Below are 21,161 nucleotides of genomic sequence, written 5' to 3'. Positions count from 1 at the left end.
ATGAATCGGGTCCTGTGGGTCCAAACGACCGATTACGATGCTTCCCAACATCATTGGGTTGGAATCGCATTGACTTCAATGGGAGCCTGTTGAAAAAAGGGGTGGTTGGGGAAAACCTTGCACCCTTTGGCAGGCACCCCATGGTGCCTGCTACATTGTGCATGGTTGGGAAGAGGGGTCCCTTGGGTACTCCCACGGGTCCCAATTAGACGCCTCTGGGTGAAGGGAGGCCCACAACAGGCCCCCAAAGACAGATTCCGACAGCCTTTTCTAATCGGGCAGATCGAAGAGGAACGTTGTCCGAATCGGTCATCGTAATCGCTTGTTCGGAAGCCGTGTCCATAGAGCTGTACAAATTGGCTCCGAAAGACTCTGGCTATCCGAATGTGTTTCAGAACTGATTCAGACTGCCCGAACGGATTCTGGGCATTTTAATTGGTAGTTGGGAAATGTGGACGATTCGTTTGGAAACAAGGGTTTCGAATCGGATTCTGCAATACCGAATCCCATTCAGAGCCTTTCCGGACGACATTGTAATATAAGAGTTCAATCAGCTGTAGATTTATCACCAATATTTATTTGAATACTGCTTATCAACTTGGGCCAAAATAAAACTACATCAAGGGAAATCACAATTCCAAAACAAAATGAAGCTTTTGGACAAAGAGAACCACCCACTCCACTCTATTCTCAACCTCTTAGTTTTAGAACAATGGCGTCATAAACGGTTTGTCTGACACTGCTTGACAGTCACTAATGCTCACATCTGATAGACTAGAAGCCACTGAGGTCTCCCACCACGCCATCAGTACCATAGTACCTCATCAGAAAGGTGTTTGTGTTCTTGAACTCTGAACTATGGTGCACCCATTAGGAGATACTTTGTTAAAAAATAAATAAATTGACACCACAAGACTTGGGATGGAGGGAATCTTACTGTGAAGTCCATCATGTGCATAGCCAGTTCTCTGCATCTCCATTTTCATCTTATAACATGCATATGAGTTGGCATTTTGTGAAAAATACAAAGAAGTATTTTTGTTGTGTGCAGGAATGTAAATAATAACTGCCTTATAAAGTATTTTTTTTTACTTGACAGTTGCAGATATTATTTTTTAAAAAAATAGCAAAATAAAAGTCCAATCCAAAGGTCTTCACAGTTGTCCTAAGCATGTGTCAGTGCTATTGGAAAGATGCAGTTTCCCACTCTGTTCTTACTTTTTGCTGGTGTGCCTACACATAATAGCTTCCCCTATGACAAAACTTCCCTTGGTAGAAGCTCACTCATCTGCCTATTGAAGCATGAGTGTTTGAAGCAGGGTTCCGTGAGGCTATTGGGACTAAAAACTAAATAACAGATTGTATTCATTAATTGATTTATGGAATTCAGCATACATTTGCAACCAAACATAGCTCTTTTCCAATTGCCAGGAATTCAAAAAGGGTTTTCTGGCAGACGCAAATATCTTTACTACCGTGGATCTCACTGCTGTGAGTATGGAGAAATACACAGTAGTAAATTCAACTCGAGGAATAGGAAGGCATGGCCTGCCTTGGGAGTTTTGAAGTGCCCATAAATGAACATTCATTGGTATTTGTAAACTGTGTTCCATCAATTTGTACCCTGGAACTGGTCAAAGATTCACTTCAACCAAAGGCTGGATTAACTCCAGTTGGCGGGGAAATACTTTTATATTTATCAGTTCAACCCATGACCTACAAAGGTGGTCTCTAATCTCCGCACCTTGTTTTTCTTCAGGTCAACTGGATCGTTGCCATCATTTTAGAATGAAGCATAAGACAATATCATCTTAATAAACATTTTATTATCTTCAGTCAATAATGAGAGGTTTTGATTTGGTTCAAAAACCTTTAGTTATTGATAAGAGTGTAGTATTTTGTCTTTTAGTCTCTTTATTCAAATTAGTGACATAGATAAATCAGTTTACAGACGTATCAAGAAGTTCATGGTTAGAAATATTACAGCATGTCCCATAAATGAAAAATAACTAAGTCCCTACTCTACTCTAATGAACCCTAACTCGCCAGAACCTATAGAAAGTTCTTTAGAAAAGAGTGAGATTGTAAAGGAGCATTTAATTTAGAATCCAATTTAGTATTTGCAAACAGGCGCAGTAGCAACTGTTCAAAGTTGAGCTAGAGAACAGTTACAGGAGTAGCTATAACTTTAAAAAAGATAGACGTCCACAAAATAGCAGATGACAGAAATCACCGTCCGCAGTAGCTTACAGCGAAAAGGACATAAGATACTAAGAAGTAAGAGGATTGTTCACAGAACAAATAGCCTGGACCTTTCTGGACAGCACAAAGTTCTCATGAAAGAAAATGGGTAAATCCGGGATAACCGCTAGCTAGGAACACATATATTATAGACACAGAATACATGTAACAATCCACTTGGGTGTAAGGTCATCTCGATCTAATCGTAAGGGTTCGATTGGCTGCTTCGTGAAGCATACGAAGGTGGCAAAACATTGTCTGCAAGCTGTCTACTAAGTTGATAATGACCACGCGCATTTGTTTTACTCCGAGTTCCCACAATAATCCTGAAGTCTATTCTATTAGTTTATTCAGCTCTCCACTGCGTGATAATGAACTATTACCAAAGCAAAAACATCCTAGTTATTTGTCACAGGACTAGATGATGGGATTCACATTTTAATATAAGCATCATTGCTTTAATATACTATTTTAGCATTCTTCATTGTGAATATGTGGCAGCTAGGAAAAACCTGAATACGATGAAAACATGTAGCTTGGGAAGGAAAGAATACATTTTAACGTCGGCACATTCTGCAAAGATGACATGTTAGTAAAGTCGAACGTGAATTATTTATTTAATATAGCACAGTTCAGCATTTCCTAAAATTACAATTTATTTATTCCGGAAAATGTTAAGGCACTGAAAGGTTTGAGAAATATAAAAGAGGCCTAGTCAACTTAGCAGTGGAACTACAATAGAATAGATGCTTACTACTAAAAAAATCATCATGTTACACGTTATTTTGCACATTTAATGAAAGCCACATTTTCTAGTTATTCAATTATTTGCGCATTTTGAGTTTAATATTTTCATAAGTTTAACACATATATTACAAGCTAATTTTATCTGCATCATCAAATCCCTTTCCAGGATAGGAAGGGGAATCAAACACCCAGATGTGCTGAAGATGTAGGGAAAAAGCCGTCCGCACAGGAAGCTCCATACCCCTTGTAGAATTCTGTGTTGTGTAGAACTCCATACAGCTAGTTTAGGACCCCACTGGAAAAGTCATAGGACATTCACAGAAGTGCACCTGGAAAGAAAGTTATAGCCAGAGAAATAAAATACCCCCACTTTGAACCATATCCCAGATAGTAGTGAGTGAGCATATGAAGCACGCGAGTCCGGCTGCTAGTTAGGGGGTTGTTTTTCTTGAACAAAGTCATATTTTTTTCCATTTCCTCCATCCTTCTTTCATTCTTTTTCCTTATTTCATTCCTTCCTTTTCTCAATCATTATTTCTGTCTTGTTTTCCAATTTCTCTCCTTATTTCGTTCTTTCTACCTTTTTGTTTATCCACTATTCCTCCCTTCTTTCTTTCCAACTGTCTACCTTTTTCATCCTTTCCAAGATCCATCCATCACCCTCTTTCCTACTTTCAGGGTTCTCTTGCTCCATTTAGTCCACCACGCCACAGTGCTAGCATACTATCTTCCTGCAGTGGTGTTTATCAGCAGCTAACTGAAGCCGGAGCCGTCTATGATTAAAATATTTAAAAAAACTGGAAATGTTGCATATTAATTAGATCGGTTCATTGTCACCCACTTCCCAATCAGGCTGGTAAAATGAGTGGTTCGTGATGTAACTGCCTGGAAACCTGCTCGTGGCACAACTTTACAGGCTTACTAAAGGGAGTGATGGTGAATACCCAAAAACGTGAAAGTACATAAAGCCAGAGATCTAAATCTACACCTGTACTTTGTTTTTTGGTGAATTGGGACTGTTTCATAATGGGCATCTGGATCGCATGCTGTCTTATTTCGAAGCAGGCCATGTCTATTTTGGAAATTGTATTACACTTTCTCATCATTGATAAGCCTGCCTTATTATCTGGCTTTTACAGATGAAAATACCGGTGTCTGGAACGAAGTCGGGCGGTTATCTCTACACCAGCTCCGTCAGGGACATCTCGCACAGCAGGTCAGGTTTTTTTCTGCGTATAGTTTGCAGCATAACCCACAATGTCTTTGGCTCATATGTTAGATATGTTATTGTCTTCTTTTGACAAAAAGACGCACACTTTATGAATAGTCCTATGGATTTATTGAATATATGACGTTACAGCGAATTCCGTTGCAACGCATGCCTTTACCACGCATGCGTTACAACGGAATTCGTTCACCACGCATAACATTTACCACAATTACTAGCGTGGTGACGTCATAGTCGTTAAGAGAAAGCGGAAGTTTATTTTCCGTTTTCTCTTAAACGACGCTGATACCCGACGTGACTCCAGGTGAGTTTCTTTTTGAGGGGGAGACCCCCCCAAAGCCCCCCCCTTTTTTTTTTACCTTTACCACATATACCTTTACTACAAACCTCGTAGTACAGGTATGCGTGGTAAAGGCTTTCGTGTTAACCATGCATGCGTTGTACTGCATGCGTGGTTAACGATTTCGTTGTAAAGGCTTCGTTGTAATGGCCGTTTCCCTATTTATTGAGATTATGACTATAGACAATGCTTGGTTTATATCGGGGACTTTAACCTTTGCTATAGGGTGAGCTACTTCCAAAGATTAAACACTGTTATGAGCTACTGCCTATTAAGGGATTCGATAAATATACACAGAGGCTAAAGAATGTATGCACTGACCCCAGAGTATCCCGCCCTTTCTACAAGGAGAATACAAAATGAATGGCACAGCAGCTATACTGTAAAATGTTTATATTTGGCGTCTCTATTGATCAGTTTTCTCTTTGGTCTTGGGCTAGCGAAAGGGAGAAAGAGAGAGAGTGTGAGGAAAAAGAAGAGGAAGCATGAAGGAGGCAGAGAAAGGAAAGGATGACAGTTTAAGGGAAAAAGAAAAATAAGAAATAAAGAAGCACAGCAATACAGGGCAGGAAAACAAAAGAAAGGAGAGAAAGAATGAGGAAAAATAAACGGAGAAAGAAGCAAAATAGAGGAGATGAAAGATGAAAGAAATTAAGAAAATAAAATAGGTAGAACAAAAGAAACTGAAAGGAATCAATGGAAGGAAAAAAGAACTAACAAATAACAAACTAAGAAGTAGAAAAAAGAAGAAAAGCACGAAAGAGAAGAAATAAAACAAGAAAGAGAATGATAAAAGGATTGAAAGTATGGAAAAGAAGAAATGAGAGCTGAAAGGGAAAGAAAGAGTAAGAAAAAACAGAACAAGTAAGATATGAGAAACATGGAGAAAAGGAAAGCAGAGGAGGAAGAAAAGAGAAAAGGGCAAGTGTACAATAAGCAAATGCAGAAAGAAAAAGAGAAGGACAGAAAGAATAACAGAGAGGAGGAAAGCTGAAAACAGAGAAAGAATATAAGACTGAAAGAAAGGATGAAAATAAGTAAAGAAGAAGAAAAAAGCAGAGCAAGAAAGAAGCAGATAAGAAATAGGACAAATAAAAGTATAGAAGAAGGAAAGAGCAAAAAAGAGGCAGAGGAAGAATAAATACATGGCAAAGAAGATTGACAAAGGGGAGGAAAAAGAATGAAACAGCAAAGAAAGAATTATTGAGAGAAAGAAGGGTGAAGAAAAAAGAATTAGCATAAAAAAGAAAGAAACAGTGGAAAAAGGGAGTAATAAAGAGAATGAAAGAGAAATAAGCAAAATGTAAGAAAGAAGCGATGAAGGGGAAAATGGAGGGAGAAGAGAAAAGTAGAGTTAGAAATGAGAATAAGGACAAGCACTGGCGTTGCCAATAGGTTTCGCATTTGGAAAGTTGGAGCTATTGGTTTTGTGTAAATGACATTTTATATTTATATATCGTTATTGGCATTGTCAATAACAATATATAAATATAAAATGTCATTTACAAAACCAATAGCTCCAACTTTTCAAATGCGAAACCTATTGGCAACGCCAGTGCTTGTTTTTAACTCCTGCCAAAAAATAGAAATGTCTCCACGAGCGAAGCACCATAACGGTGCATACTGTGTACAGTTTTTGTTCCAAACTGCGAGGAGGAAATGCAGCAACCTGCAGCGGCCCTGAACTTAAACATGTTTCGGGCGCTGCTTGGCTAAGTAAGTGGTGACACCTCCGGCCGAGCCCTGCTAAAAACCATCCTGCTTAAGAGCTCTGGCGTACTCCGCCAACGCCAAACGTACGGCGACCTAAATCACTGACTCAAGTAGCCGTGCGGCACTGATTGGCACACATCTTAATTAGCTTTTAATACAAGTAATCTGATAACTGCCCCTCGCCGCATCCACGGCAGAACTGTCACAGCGATGAAAGAGGTTTATAAAGAAAAAAAAATTAACCTCTCCGCCTCCAGCCGCCCCGCTGACCTTTGTCAAAGAACCCCATCTGCTGGTTGCCACGGTAACTGAAGGCAATTGATCGAGCCGAACAAGAGCGGCGTCGAGAAGTTTGCCGCCAAAGGAATGCTGCAGTATTTTAGAACCGAGACGGGGCAGCGCGCGCGCATTCACGTTATGCAAATGTACTTTCGCGAAAGTCTCCAAAGTGATAAATATTCTGTTTAAAAAAGAATTATTTACATGTTCGAATGAGAATAATAAAAACTGAGTATGATGCTTTTTTTCGTGGAAACAAAACGAAAAATGAACACATTCGAAGTTGCTGTGAGAGGGCTCATGCAGTGGAAGGGGCAGCAAATAATCTTATATGCAAACAAAGCCGGATGGGGGCAGGAGAGCCTGGTGGGGGGGGCGGGAATGCGAGCGAGGGCAGGAGAAGTGTGGCAGGCGGATTAGGGAGATGCGCGTGCTTGTGTGGTCACGTGACCCGCTTTTGTGGTCACGTGACTCACATGCACTGTGGAAAAACCGCAGTGGTTTGACGAGTCGAACGGAGCACTTGAATTTTCGCCTATTACATTCGCAAGCGAATGATAATAGGTGAAACCTAAAAAACTAGGGCACTATAGCCAGAGTAAAATAAAAACAATAAGAAAAAGAAACTGAAAAAGAATGCTAAACAAAGACAGAGAGAAAGAGAAAAAATGGGCAAATAACGAAGCAGTCTAAGAAGATAGGAATATAGAGAGAAAGAAGGTGGAAGAAAGTGAAAGCAGGAGAGAGGGAATAAATTGTGAATGGAGAGAAAGACATGAAAGCAAGGAAAAAAGCGAAGCAAGGAGATGCAAGAAACGAAGGTAAAAAAGAACTAAAGAAATAACTTTTCAGAAAAGGGCAGGCTGTATCATCCTGAACTGTTAGCTTTAAGCCTCATAGAAAGGGACATAGACCCTCATTACGATGTTGGTCGTAGTTGCCTCCGACTGACTCCATTGCTGAATGGGAACCTGCCGACCTCAGGTTGGTGGTTCCGACTGCATCATTTGGATGTGATTGCACATGGTGCAGTCGGAAGCATCCATTTTTCAATGGGAGCTTGTGCAACAGGCTGAAACCGTCCGCATCACAAGCTCCCATTGAAAAATTGAAGTTTTTATACATCCCTGCACAGTGTGGAAGGTGCCTCGCGTGCCTGCCACACTGTACAGGGATGTTTAGGGGGCAAAATGCAGGGACACAGGGGGAAAGAGCGCCCTCCTAGGGGCCCCCAATGTCAGTTTCGGACAGCCAATCCATGTTGGAAAGGCCGACATGGATTGACTGTCAGAAACTGACACCATAATCTTGACAATAGAAACGCCGTCCTTAAGGGATTATGAGTGCTTTCCGACTGGCTGACTGGCTCCTTGAGCCCGTCGGAACCACATTGGATTCCCCGGCCGGTTTAAACTCCAACCCGCGTCATCATAATATGGCGGTCGGACTTTAAACCTACCAGGTCTGTCAGAGCCTTTCCGTCCGACATCGTAATCAGGCTCTTTGTGTTTTAAATAGCTGCTTTATCTGGTGGGCAGCTGAACATTTTTAAGAATGCTGAGGGCAGTTATCATTTGGGCACTACTCAGTGGCAGCCTGCAAGCTACTGATAGCTTTTGCTCCCCCCATTCTACCAAATCAAGAACGGCTGACGGAGGATCTTTTAAAATTGCTCCAGGAGGAAGTTACAGCTCTCTTGGCCAAGGGAGCTATAAAGAGGTTCTTGGATTCAGAGGTATGAAGTGGCTGTTATTCTCTTACTTTCTGATTCCAAAAATGAACAAAGGGTTGCAACCCTTTTTAGATCTTCGGACCGTCCATGTCTTCCTTAAGAAGGAGAAGTTCAAGATGCTCACTCTAGCTCAAGTTTAGTCTGCCCTAGACCAAGAAAACTGATGGTAGCGTTGGACCTGCAGGATGCGTATTTTCACATCCCCATCATGCCAGGCCACAGGCCTAACCTGTGATTCAAGGTAAGCCGCAAGCACTTTGTAAATGTAAATGTAGTAGTGCTTGTATAGCGCACCAATCGACCCATGAGGGTACTCCGGCGCTTGTACTCATACCGCTGTGGAACTCTTCCTGGCTTTTCCCTGTTAAGTGCACACTCCTGGGCACCCCCAAGGTGAAGCCAGGCATCCTAGCGGTTTCGGGGCCGTTGTGGAGATTAAGCAACCTATTGCCCAGAGTTGCAGAGTGGGACCCATGATTAGAATAGGCACCGAGGCGAGAATTATCAGGTCCGAGGAAATTGAGCCCAAGACCCGCAGAGGCGAGAATTGAATCCTGGTCCCGGGCTAGACCTCTGCATCGGGGTCTGCCGCTCTAACCATTGAGCCACACTTCTTTCAGTTTACTGTGCTCCCCTTCGGCCTTACCAGTGACCCTCGGATGTTCACCAGGTGATGGCGGTGGTCGCAGCTCATCTGCACAGGTTAGGGGTGTCAGTCTTCCCCTACCTCGCCGACTGACTGTTGAAGGCATCCTCGCCCCAGGCTGTTGTCTCCCATCTTCAGTCTACAGTGAACCTCCTGCATTTGCTGGGGTTCTCTATAAACGTGCTGAAGTCACACCTGACTCCTTCTAAGATGCTCCCTTTCATTGGGGCTGTTCTGGACACAAACAGTTTCGGGCCTATCCTCCTGAGCAGTGTGTCCAGGATATTCAGGTTATGATTCCGATGTTTCAGCCGCTATCCTGGAATTCGACTCTGAGGCTGTTGGCCTCCTGCATCCTGTTGGTAAAGCCTGCCAGGTGGCGTATATGGGCTCTGCAATTGGACCTGAAGTTCCAGTGGGCACAGCACCAAGGAAATCTCACCGATATGGTCAAGAACTCAGAAGGAACTGTGAGAGATTTGCAGTGGTGGTTGTTGAACCGCATTTGGGTCAACGCCAGACCTCTCTCCCTTCCCCAACCAGATCTCACAGTCGTGACAGATGTGTCACTTCTGAGATGGGGTGACCATCTGAGAGAGGTGGAGATAAGGGGACACTGGTATCCGGCAGAGTTGCGGCTCCACATCAATTTGTTGGAACTTCGAGTGATTCGATTGGCATTGAAAGCATTTCTTCCCTCTCTCAAGGGGAAGTTAGTGCAGGTGTTCATGGGCAACACCACCGCCATGTGGTACTGCAACGAGTAGGGTGGTGTGGGTCATTAACCCTTTGTCAAGAGGCTCTACGTCTCTGGACATGGCTGGAACAGCAGGACATAACCCTGGTGGTTCAACACCTGGCAGGCTCTCTAAACGCCACGGTAGACAAACTCAACCAACGATGCCTAGCAAATCACGAATGGTGTCTCCAGTCGGAGGTGGCGCAAGGTCTCTTTCAGCACTGGGAAGATCTTTGGTTAGATCTGTTCACCTCCGAAGAGAACGCGCAGTATCAGCAATACTGCGCACTGGAGTTTCCAAGGCGGCTATCACTCAGTGACGCCTTTCGTCGGGAGTCAAGTTCACTCCTGCTGTACTCCTTTCCTCCCATACCACTCCTGCTCAGGGTTCTGAAGAAGATCTAGAGTGACCAGGTCCAAGTTATTCTTGTGGCCCTGGACTGGGCAAGGAGAGGCTGGTATCCAGGCTTCTGAAAATAAGCATCGATCCTCCGATCAGGCTGCCCCTTTGGGAGGATCTGGCGGGGAGGGTCCTCCACCCGAACCGGTCAGCTCTGCGCCTCCATGCATAGAGATTGAGCGGCGGCAGTTGATAGCTTTTGACCCTCCTCCCAAGGTATGCAAGGATATTTTCGTCCACTAAGACGGTGTACACTAGCTGGTGGCAGAAATTTGTATGTAATGTACAGAAAGATCTAGTGACCCTCTTTCTGCTTCTCTTTCCACTGTTCTTCTATTCATTGTAACCCTTGCCCAGCAGGGCTCTGCGTTGGGAACTCTCAAGGGTTACCTTTCTGCTCTAGCCACTTTTTTGCAGCTGCCAGGCCAAACCTCTCTCTTTAGGTCTCCAATCGTAAAAAGGTTTTTGACAGGCCTGGCACACTTGTTTCGGCCCACGCCTTTTGTTATGCCGCAGTGGGACCTTAATTTGGTCCTCAGTTTTCTTATGTGTGCTCTCTTCGAGCCTTTGCACAACTGTCCCCTTCCGGCTGCTTACCATCAAGACAGCCTTTCTGGTGGTGATAACATCTGCAGGAGGGTGAGTGAGTTGCAGACGCTATCTTTCTCACCTCCCTACTAGAAGCCTTTTCCAGGCAAAGTGGTGCTTCGCAACTGTGCTTCATTTTTGCCAAAGGTTATGACCCCATTCCATAAGGCTCAAACCATCACGCTGCACACCTTCCTTACTCTCTCGCATCCATCTAAGGAAGAGGAGTGTCTCCACTGTCTGGACCCAAAAAAAATGTTGTTGTTCTACCTTGATCGCACAAAAGAGTTCCGGGTGGACGACCAACTCTTTTTGGGGTACGTGAGAGATAAGAAGGGGTGGGCAGTGCAGAAAAGGACCCTCTCCCGCTGGGCCGTTATCTGCGTTAAAATCTGCTATACCATGAATAAGAAGCAGTCCCCCTTAGGGATTAAGTGCCCCTTCCACCAAGGGAAAGGCTGCTACTACGGCCTTGGCTCAGGGTGTCTCCGTCCTGGACATCTGTCAGGCAGCAATGTGGGCATTCTTGCACACTTTTGCCAAACACTACGGCCAGGCCAGTCAGGTGTGCAGGGATGGGCATTTTGCCCGTTCGGTCCTGCAGGACTTTCTACTGTAAGGTATTGGTCCACAACTCACCACCGGGATATTATGGCTTGGAATCTTATTCAAAGGTAAGGAAATTGCATCTAGAAGTCTCTATCAGATGAACAAGTTGCTTACCGATGGGAACTTATTATCTGGTAGAGACTCTATCTATCTGCATGTTCCTTACAGCCCCTCCTATGCCTCCCCGCTTTGCGGACTGATTTTGTTAGTGCTTGTAAAAAACTAAAAGTACTGACGTCCATGCGCCTGTATGGCCCCTATATAGGTGACTGCTACGTCATAACCGACGCTAACAACGCTGACAACATCACGCTGAGCAAGGGGTATTGCTGAAGGAAAAGTTTTCAGATCCAGCCTGACACCTGGGAAATTCAAAGGTAAGGAATCTGCAGCTAGATAGATTCTCTACCAGATAAATCATCACTGAAGGTAAGTAACTTGTTCAACAATGTTCAATCATACAATAAATGGTTCGGAAATTACCCTTTCTCCGACCTATTCAATCACATCTTTGAATGAAACCTCGACCTGCGGGGAATCACTCCAATTAGTACAACATCAACATGCGCCTAGAGTCCGTGCACCTCTCGTCTTACTTTCACACACCAATAAATGTCCCTATTTTAGTTGGGCCGTTGATGACGTCTTACAACAAACACCACAAACGTTTATCAGACAATTTGTTAGAAATGGGATTTCTGGTTGACTAGGGCATGTGCCAAAGCCAGGCAGAAACCACCACTCTAGTCAGGGCAAGGGAGTTACACACTGAAGATAACCCCTGCTCACCCCTTTGGAAGCTTGGCATGAGTAGTCAGGCTTATCCCAGAGGCAATGTGTAAAGCGTTTGTGCAACACACACACACAGCAGCAACACACTAGGCACACCACAAAGGTTCTATAAAAATAGCCTTTGTATTATCCAAAACACATTAGAATCATAATCACACATATACACAGTGCCAACTGCCACTAGGCAATATTCACAGGGGATTATATACAGGACAGGGCCAATCGGGCCACTATCAAAATATTTAGAAAGCACTAGTAGCACATACAAAACACAACCAGTGACTACTGGTAAAATAATGTACTTCGCATTATCACCTGCAACATAAACGCATTATGTCTACATCACATTAGGCATAAAACACAATTAGGAGGGCACCTTAGTGACACTCCCTGGATGCATACATCACCTTCCTTTAGGGCCTTGGCCCTCCTGGTACACACAGGTACCCAACCTGCCCCCTCTGGGGGTCAAATGCCCTCTGTCCAAAATGTCAGGGCGAAACTGGAGCCTTCCACTGGCCCCTTAGCTGCCAATGCAGCAAAACACTGTGCAATGCGCTGGGGGCATGGGGTGCATCTCACCCCTTCCTCATCAAGCAAACAAAAATTCCCCCGTGTTGCAGCTGCAAACGCTCTTGCGGTGCAGCTGATGTGAAATGAGCACTGGCACTAACAGTGCCTTTGAAGCCCCACTCAGGGTCTTAGGGATCCAAAACTCACCCAACAAGAAATCTGCACTGGCACACTTCATGTCTGGGGAGCCCCGCTCTGGGGCTACTGAACAATCATTGAACCCAAAGATGTAGCTGCCCGCTCTCCTGCGGGGCAGCTGAAGAAAATGAGCACCCAATGACACAGGACCAGCTGTGCAAATCTGAGCCCACTCACCGGGATCTCCTTCTTGACTCCTCCGGTCTCCTTCTCATCGGGAGAAAGGCACCGAAAATGTGCCTCTGCCGGCCTCTCTCATGAGGCCTCTCGGGACCCGCCTCTCTCTTCCACGAAACGGAGGGGGCAGAGATGGAGCCTGCAAGGCTCCCGACTCTTCTGGGTACATGCGGGGCTCCCACCGGCACACGGGGGCCCAGCCTTCCTTCAAGCAGCTTGCCTGACTTCGCCTCCGGGCGCGCTTGTGATTGGCTGCCTCGGCAGATTCCTCTTCCCGCCCCGTGTCTATTAGTGGGCTGCAACTTAGCCCTTCCCACAACCAGGCACGCACAGGCTTCTGCCTGTCTTCCAGGCTGGCAAACTCAGCGGCAGCTTTGTTTCTCGGCTACAGAGTGCGGGGTAGGCTCCCGCCAGTAAATACACAAATGCAGGGTGGACTCCAGCCAACAAGAGCACAAACGCGGGGTGGGATCCCGCTTTCTCTGGTAATGCGGGGGGGGGGGGGATCCCCACATCGGGATTCCCTCAAAATACGATGCAGCATGACCCCCGGGCACACAACAGTGGGGTAGGCTCCGCTTCTCCTGCAGGCATAGGGGAATCTTCCACACATTGCAGCCCCGCACTGCAGGCCAGCAGCATTCCTCCTGGAGTAAAAATATAGCTCTCTCGAGGGGCGAAGCCCAAAGTCTCAGGGGCACAAGGCTGGGCCCAGGCAGGCCAGTTCACAGGGTCCTCCAGCAGGGAGGCAGTCCCTCGTGGTGGTCCCTTCAGGGGCCCAGCAGCAGCAAGTCCCCCCCAAGTCACAAGGAAGTACAACTCAACCCTGGGGTCACAGCCCCCGTACTTATACTACATTTTCATTTGTTCTGCCCTGGCACAGGGCTGGGGGAACTAGTCCCAGCTGGTTCTGGGGGGTATTGAAGCACTTTGTTTACAGGGCTACTCTTCCCCTTTGTCAGGTGGGGCCTGGTCATCAGACACACCACAGGGGGGGCGGAGCCAGCATTCACCTAGGCAGGCACAGACCTATTCAGGGTCAGGGGACTACTCCCACTGCTCCAAATGCAGATCTCCCATTCAGCCTAGCACTGACTCACCCTGCCCTCCCTGGAGCCACACACACCTCATCAGCCCCTGTCACTCCAAAGCCAGACATGCAATACACATCAGGCAGGCAGACACATAGCACACAGAAATGACAACTTCTAAAAGTGGCATTTCTAAAATAGTGATAATAAATCTGTGCACACCATTGTGTATCATTTATTATTACTATTCCAACCCTACCAAACTTGACCACGCTTCTCCTCAGGATTATCAGGAATAACCACTGAAACACTTATCATGGAATCCCCAATGCATTCATATGAGTGGGCAGCCTCACAGCAGTGAGAAACCAAAATGGCTGTTTGTCACTACCAGGACATGTCACACACTTAAGGTACATGTTCTACCTTTTCCCTACAATGTTCCCTGCCCATAAGGCTAGCTAGGGCTTACCTTAGGGGTGACTAGCATGCAGTAAAAGGGGGGGGGTCACAGACGTGGCACACACTAAAGGTGTCACATCACAGCAGCGGTAACACTACTCGCACAGGCACTGCAATGGCAGAGGCCTGAGACAGGTTTGAAAGGCTACTTTTTTTTTTATAAAACTTTATTGATAGGAAGGAATAGTGGTTAATCAGTTTCATACATTCTTTTGGCATTTGTTTCATATTGTACAATTTATCTTTTTCATATGCGACAAGAAACTTTATCGTAGCAAGGACTGTGTTGCATTAAGCTTTCGGAGACTTGTAGATATATCAATCGGCGGTTTCTTTGTGTATACTGTATTCCTCTATTACCCCCTCCCTCCTATATGATTCAGTGGTAACATCACTTTTTATAATACAGAAATAACAAACTTCCCAACCCCCCCCCAACCATGTGTCATCATAGCCCTTGTGTTTCCATCCATATCTCGTAGCAGCCTTTGTCTCCGCTTGCACGTTGGTATATGGCCAGGTCAGTGCCAATAATGTCGTACTGTTTTATTATTGAGGTGACTACCCCGTATCCGCTCTGTTACTCCTCCTCCCCCTCCGAGTCTAGGTCGTCCCCCTCCGGTAAGGGTTCACAGATTTCTCTGTATACATTCCACGCCGCCCACACTTTGTTCCACTTGCGGGGCGCTGCACGTAGTACGTATACTGCCCTTTCTGTTACCATTAAGATGTCCATGTTCTTAGCCCATCTACTGGCGGTGGGTATGTCTGGCGCGCCCCACTTCTGTGCTATATCCCGCTTAGCCACTGTCATAGCCAAGGTTGCCCAAATCAGTTCGTATCTACCCAGGTCATTGGGGTCCCAGATGTTCAAAAGGCATTTGCGTGGTTCAGGTAACATGGAAAGTCTAAGGGCCTGGGAGATTGAGCGGAGTATTTGTCTCCAGAATTCACGTATTTGTGGGCATTCCCATAGTGTGTGTATCAGTGTCCCTTCTTCCCCGCAGCCTCTCAAACAGAAGGGGTGTGGTGCTCTCCGTATTTTATGCAACAGTGTCCTGGTATAGTAGATGCGGTGTAGGATTTTAAGTTGTACCAGTCTGAGCTTACTTGAGATTCCAACCTCTTTCGGGGAGGCCAGCGCCTCATTCCATTGAAAGGCTACTTTGGTGGGTGGCGCAATCAGCGCTGCAAGCCCACCAGTAGCATTTAATTTACTGGCCCTGGGTATCTGAGATTCCACTTTACAAGGGACTGGCAGGTAAATTATGCCAAACAGGTGTAGACCAATCTTACCATGTTTACCACAGAGAGCACATGCACTTTACACTAGACAGCAGTGCTAAAGTGCCCAGAGTCCTAGAAGCACCATCACGATGTCAGAAAAAAAAGCTAGGGGGAAGGCAAAAAGTTCAGGGATGACCCTGCAAAAAGGGCCCAGTCCAACACAATTATAATATAGTGTTCTTCTACACTAATTAGTATTATCCTGGGATCTTAGGCCACGTCAGACCTGATGACAACTTCAACTCTACACTTCACTCACACAACATTCAGAACCTCTTCACCAGAAAGAATGCCATTCTCATACAACTCACAAGCTAAATATGCAACACTGCAACACACGATTCTATTGATACTCACTCCTCTGCTGGTACAACTTTCTCCCGAATTGGTGGAACTCAGCCGGTCTTCCAAGTTGGGATATGGACTCTAGGGACTGTGGCTAGGACTGGATTAGTCTAGAAAACATTCCTATCTCCCTAAACCTCAAGAACTAACCACCCTTGCGCTCCTACAATCTCCTACAATCTGAGAAAACTCTGAGCCCTTCAATCTTGTCTTCTTTGTGGGTCAATAAATCTTTGTAGTTGCTTGAGAGTCAAAAGGGAATTAAAATCAATTTTAAATCTCAATAACAGTGTAACTCGTTTAGTCACTCATTAAGGCCAGAACTACGAAGTGAAGTAAAAGGGATTTATTACAAGCTCAGAAAGAAGTTGATATAAATGAGTCTCAGAAGTATATTGTAAAAATACAAAATCACCCAAAACAATCCGGATCTACTAATGAAATTCAGTCTAAAGAATGGGAAATCCACAAGGAACTGAGTTGCTGTGATGCAGTAAACCAGAAAGAGGATCTGAAGATTAAATTGCAGAATTCGACCCTCCTGCCTAGTTATTAGTAAATCGAAAGAAACCTAGTTTACACTATTCTTATCTGGATCTTTGGAAGAACCCTAATTGAGAAGAGGAAACAAGCAAAGGTGTCAGCATAATGGAGACTTCAGTTCAAGTGCTCCAAGTCTATATGAATAGCATACAGTCGCACAAAGAGGGATACAGCATAGAGGACTGCGCCTAATGAAATCCGAAGTCTCTGCTCTCTAACAATACCACACCAATTAACACACAAAGCATTCAAGATATCCCACGTCATCATCGTCAGTACATTACCAGCTTCCACAATAGCAATTGGAAACTTTCTCCTTTTCTCCCACACCTTCAGCTTGCAACATTCGATCGACCTTGAGCATCCCCTGCTCCGCCATGAGAACCTGTCTCCAACTTAGTACATCGGCTTCTTGCCAAAAGTTTGCTCCCTTGCCTTACTATCACTATAATACAGAATGACTTTCTCACTAACTAATGAAGCCTTCGGTTTGCACCTGCAGAGGAGAGAACATGCAAGAAAGCAACTTTCTAAAACATTCGTGTAGCTATTAATGAGAAATACAATTTCATGAGGAATCTTAATCATTATTAGAACATTGGAATGTTGGGAGCTCCATTGCAAACAATGGAGTGCTCCGGGCTTATAATGGCTGGTATAAACCTGGAGCTCCAACATTCCAATGTTTCTTTGTTCACAGCTCTGGCTGTGAACAAAGGCTTCAGGGAACCTGAGGGGATTCCATTCCCCTCACGCTCCCAAAAGGCTTTGTTTTTTCTGTTAGAACATTCTGTCCTCTAGTGACAATGTTCTAATAGCCTTATAGCCCTTCGTAGATGGGCTATACCGCTATTTAAGTCCCTCTCCCTTGTTAAAGGCTCTCGCCTTTGGCTCGGGGCCTTTAACGCTGGAGAGGGCCTTTAATAGCCGGTATAGCCCTCTACGGCGGGCTATAAGGCTATAGTATGTACGTTATGTGATTCTATTGTTCTACCATGGAACATTTCAGAAATATGTTCGAAACTCCATTCTGTATTACCAGTATTAGACTACAATGAGTATACAGAGGGCTAACTGCACATCATCATTATAATTTGTCCGTGTAAAGGTGCAGCCAAAATTAAGCTGCTCCATAGGTCAGACCCCAAACTGAAATCAGCCTCACATCCGTCTTCTGTAGGTAGCGTAGATGCATGGCTGGTCCCAGTCTGCAATGGTAATAGTGAATTAAATATTCTTTGAATGGAAAATGCCCGGATAAAACTGCAATAGTTAACTTTGATTCAACTAATAGTTGTATGCTAGTTAAATAGAATGCTTTCATTTTTCCAATGTTGGAAAGGTTCGAGTCATGCCAAGATGCAAATCTGGTTCTCAGGTTATCCGTCCAAGTGAATCAAAATTTACATTATGTTGGTTTAATTATGTCAGGAATTTGGCATAACGCTTGTTACACAAAATCCTGTAATTTCATCGTTACGCCAAGCTGCGTAATGATGCTGCTGTTAGTGGAAAAATGATAGTGCAGTAGTGCAGGGTCAACGCAAAGAACAGTGACTGTTGTTTTGTGGCAATTTTGTTTTTCTTGCCATGTTGTTAGGGCGAAATGCTTCCTCATGTTAAAAACTGATAAGAGGACATATTTTGCGCTAACATTTAACCCTAAAGGAAAGATTTGCGTTTCATGTAATTATGCTTAGTTTCGCTTACTATTCCAAACAGTTCACACAATTATGCAAAACCAAATTAGAGAATTTTCACACAACCTCTACAAGGTAGACTTCATCTGCAATAGATCATGGAAGCAATATAAACTAGACAAGTTATACTATCAGGCAAACTAGACATCTTATGTGTTGCAACAAATGATTAACCATGCCAAACAACAATTGAAATAGTACAATGGGGCCTATTCACAAGGCGATTTAATATATATTTTAACACAAGTTGAAATTACCTTCAAATACTACCATCTACCCCCAAGCACTATTGCTTCCTAACCTGTATATTATGAAAATTATGATGTGTACTAAACAATCTTGCTATTTAGGGACACTCCTTGCATTAACAAATTCTGTTAGAACCAATTGCTCTATCAATACAAATTTTCATCTCAAATAAATTACAAATACAGGCAGAATTTCTAAAAAGTGTTAAAACCCACAACATTAGCTGTTAGTAGTAAGTGTGATATCACAACTGTGTATTGTTTTAAAATTGGCCTTATATATTCTTCTCTTTCTGTTTGCCTAAGATGGTGCCTCCAGGAAGTTGTTTTACACCTTAATGATGGGCAGCGTATTCCAGTGTACCTTCAAGATGTCAGCACTGAAGACATGGAGCAGGGCTATTTATTTGAAGTGTGAAGGCCCGATCATAACAATGTATTCACCACTGTGACTGTTCAGTTTGTGGTTTATTTCAGCAATAAAATAAACAAACCTGTTGTGACAGGGTGATTGTTTATTAGGGGGTATTTGAGTGTCTCTGGATACGTTCATAAGTCACTTTACTTACTCAAACTACAATGCTTCTTGGTAAAATCAATTTCCTTAGTACAGAGGATTTTTGTTCAGTCTAATGTATATGATAAACAGAGATTTTTTTTAAATATCACTCTTTTTATATATCTTATACCTGTAATATCCTCTTAACATTAATATATCATGGAGAAGGGAAAGCTGTTTCCGTCTCGTCAAGATCATGGCATTGCAGACATCAGGATCATATCACAAACAGGTGCTGTTGTTCTTGGCCAAGCATGCTGTTAAAAAGAAGGATACTCTATTTCTTGTAGTTTAAGTATCTTTAATGAGACACAGCATCAACGTCCAGTCAGTCTCAGGCTAACACGAACTGCCCTGCCAGAGGTTCACATTCTACATGACATCATACTGTTCCTTAAAGAAGACAGACATAAGATCATAACACATGCTTCCATACATACATCAAAAACATCTCTGTAATGCGGAGGGAGGAGGGGCTGCTATCTTGTATATCTTCCAGAAGCGGATGAAGGAGGTCAATCTGATTTCAATGAATTGTCAACAGACACTGTGGGCAGAGCACGTGGGGGTGGTGTTTACATGGAGGTTAAGAATGAAGGTGAGAGAAGGATGTTTTTTGAAAAAAGCAGTGAGGACAGCGTAGAGTGATGTGCATCTGTGACCGCGCATCAACCTCACTGGACCACCACATCATCTCATCACTGCCAGCACAGGATAACTGGTGTATGAATAGATAAATGAAATGTTTAGGTTAGCCACCGAAAAAGGAACTTGAGGGGGTTTGTAAAAAAATTAATATCCTCAACTCACCTTTTCGCCTCCTCATAGAAGTGACTTTCTTGATATGCATGCACTTAACAGGTACTCAAAAGTCTTTACAACTCAAAAACATGTGGTAGAGTACCGATAGACGGATACTTTCAGTTTTGCAAGACAGATAATAACCCACCGAGAAACACCAGTAACTGGAGTTGTAAAAAGGGGGCATTTTCCCCTTGTTTGAATAGAATGAGGATATTGGAATCAGGTTGATGGTTATGTGAATCTACCTTCCTTTGACATAAGTACTATAGTGAAATGCTTAAAATCAGTATGGACCTGGCCTGAAGGTAGTCACCAGTTCAGGAATTTGTAATGTAGTTGGGCTAAAGCAGAGAGCTGACAACGTTCTGTCACATGGTCAAAAAGATAGGATTTAAATGTGAGCCAGATATCTTGCATTATGTCACTAAATCCAAGCTGTGTTCAGTGGTTAAACATTAAAGGTATTGTAATAAGAGGTGTGTTGGCAATGTCCCCTTCTGTAGGGTTACTCCCAAAATTTTGGCCTTCCTCCTCACCTTTTTGCTGAATTTGTTGACTTTAGGACCATGTGCACTTTACCACTGCTAACCAGTCCTAAGTGCTTGTGCTCTCTCCCTAAAACGTAGTAACATTGGCATAACCAAAATTAGCAGATTTACTTTACCTATAAGTTCCTAGTAAAGCGCACTACTACATGTGCCCAGGGCCTATACATTAAGTGCTACTAGTGGGCCTGCAACACTGATTGTGCCACCCACTTAAGGGGCCTTCAAAATATCTCAGAACCCATGTGTACACTTTACAATGCCATGTCGAGTTGGTGTTTACAACCCCTTGCCAAGTCCTAAACTCTCCTTTTATAACCCTACCCTTAAGGTAGGCCCTAGGTAGCACATGGGGTGTAATTAAAAGGTAGTACATGTCTTTTTAAGTTGTACATGTCCTGGTAGTGGAAACACTCCCAAATTCGATTCACTACTGTGAGATTAACATTGGGGATTCTTTACTACACTTAATAAGTTGTAATTTCCAATTGAAAGGAGGTAGAGAAGTCATGTTTAGTACCCATGGAATTGTAATGCTAAAAACCCTTCACTGTTAAAGTTGAATTTACGATTATAATTTTAAGAATGTCTCTTTTATAAATATTTTTATTTTTCTGCTCTTAGCCCGGTGTGCCGGCAACCTGTCTCCAATTCACGTCGGGGTGAGTGATGGCTTGGCTTTGTGCATTCCCTCT

The 21,161-nt window shown here is 43.9% G+C and overlaps 1 protein-coding gene across 9 annotated transcripts in view; it reads left to right on the top strand.

Annotated features, from left to right (window-relative positions):
* The window catches only part of COA1 (cytochrome c oxidase assembly factor 1), a 356,542-nt gene extending 337,468 nt beyond the window's left edge, over nt 1-19,074 (top strand). For all 9 annotated transcript variants that reach the window (XM_086964885.1, XM_086964887.1, XM_086964884.1 and 6 more), the window contains 2 exons: nt 4,128-4,204; nt 18,865-19,074. In XM_086964885.1, coding sequence (XP_086821011.1) covers nt 4,128-4,204; nt 18,865-18,976 — 189 coding nt within the window. In that variant the 3' untranslated portion in view covers nt 18,977-19,074. The remainder of the gene's footprint in view (nt 1-4,127; nt 4,205-18,864) is intronic.
* The last annotated feature ends 2,087 nt before the right edge of the window (nt 19,075-21,161 follow it).

This window comes from Lissotriton vulgaris, chromosome 4_1 (assembly GCF_964263255.1).
Source record: "Lissotriton vulgaris chromosome 4_1, aLisVul1.2, whole genome shotgun sequence".
Lineage (NCBI taxonomy): Eukaryota > Metazoa > Chordata > Amphibia > Caudata > Salamandridae > Lissotriton > Lissotriton vulgaris.
The sequence above is the reverse complement of the archived record's forward strand: the minus strand, read 5'-3'. Positions and strand labels throughout refer to the sequence as shown.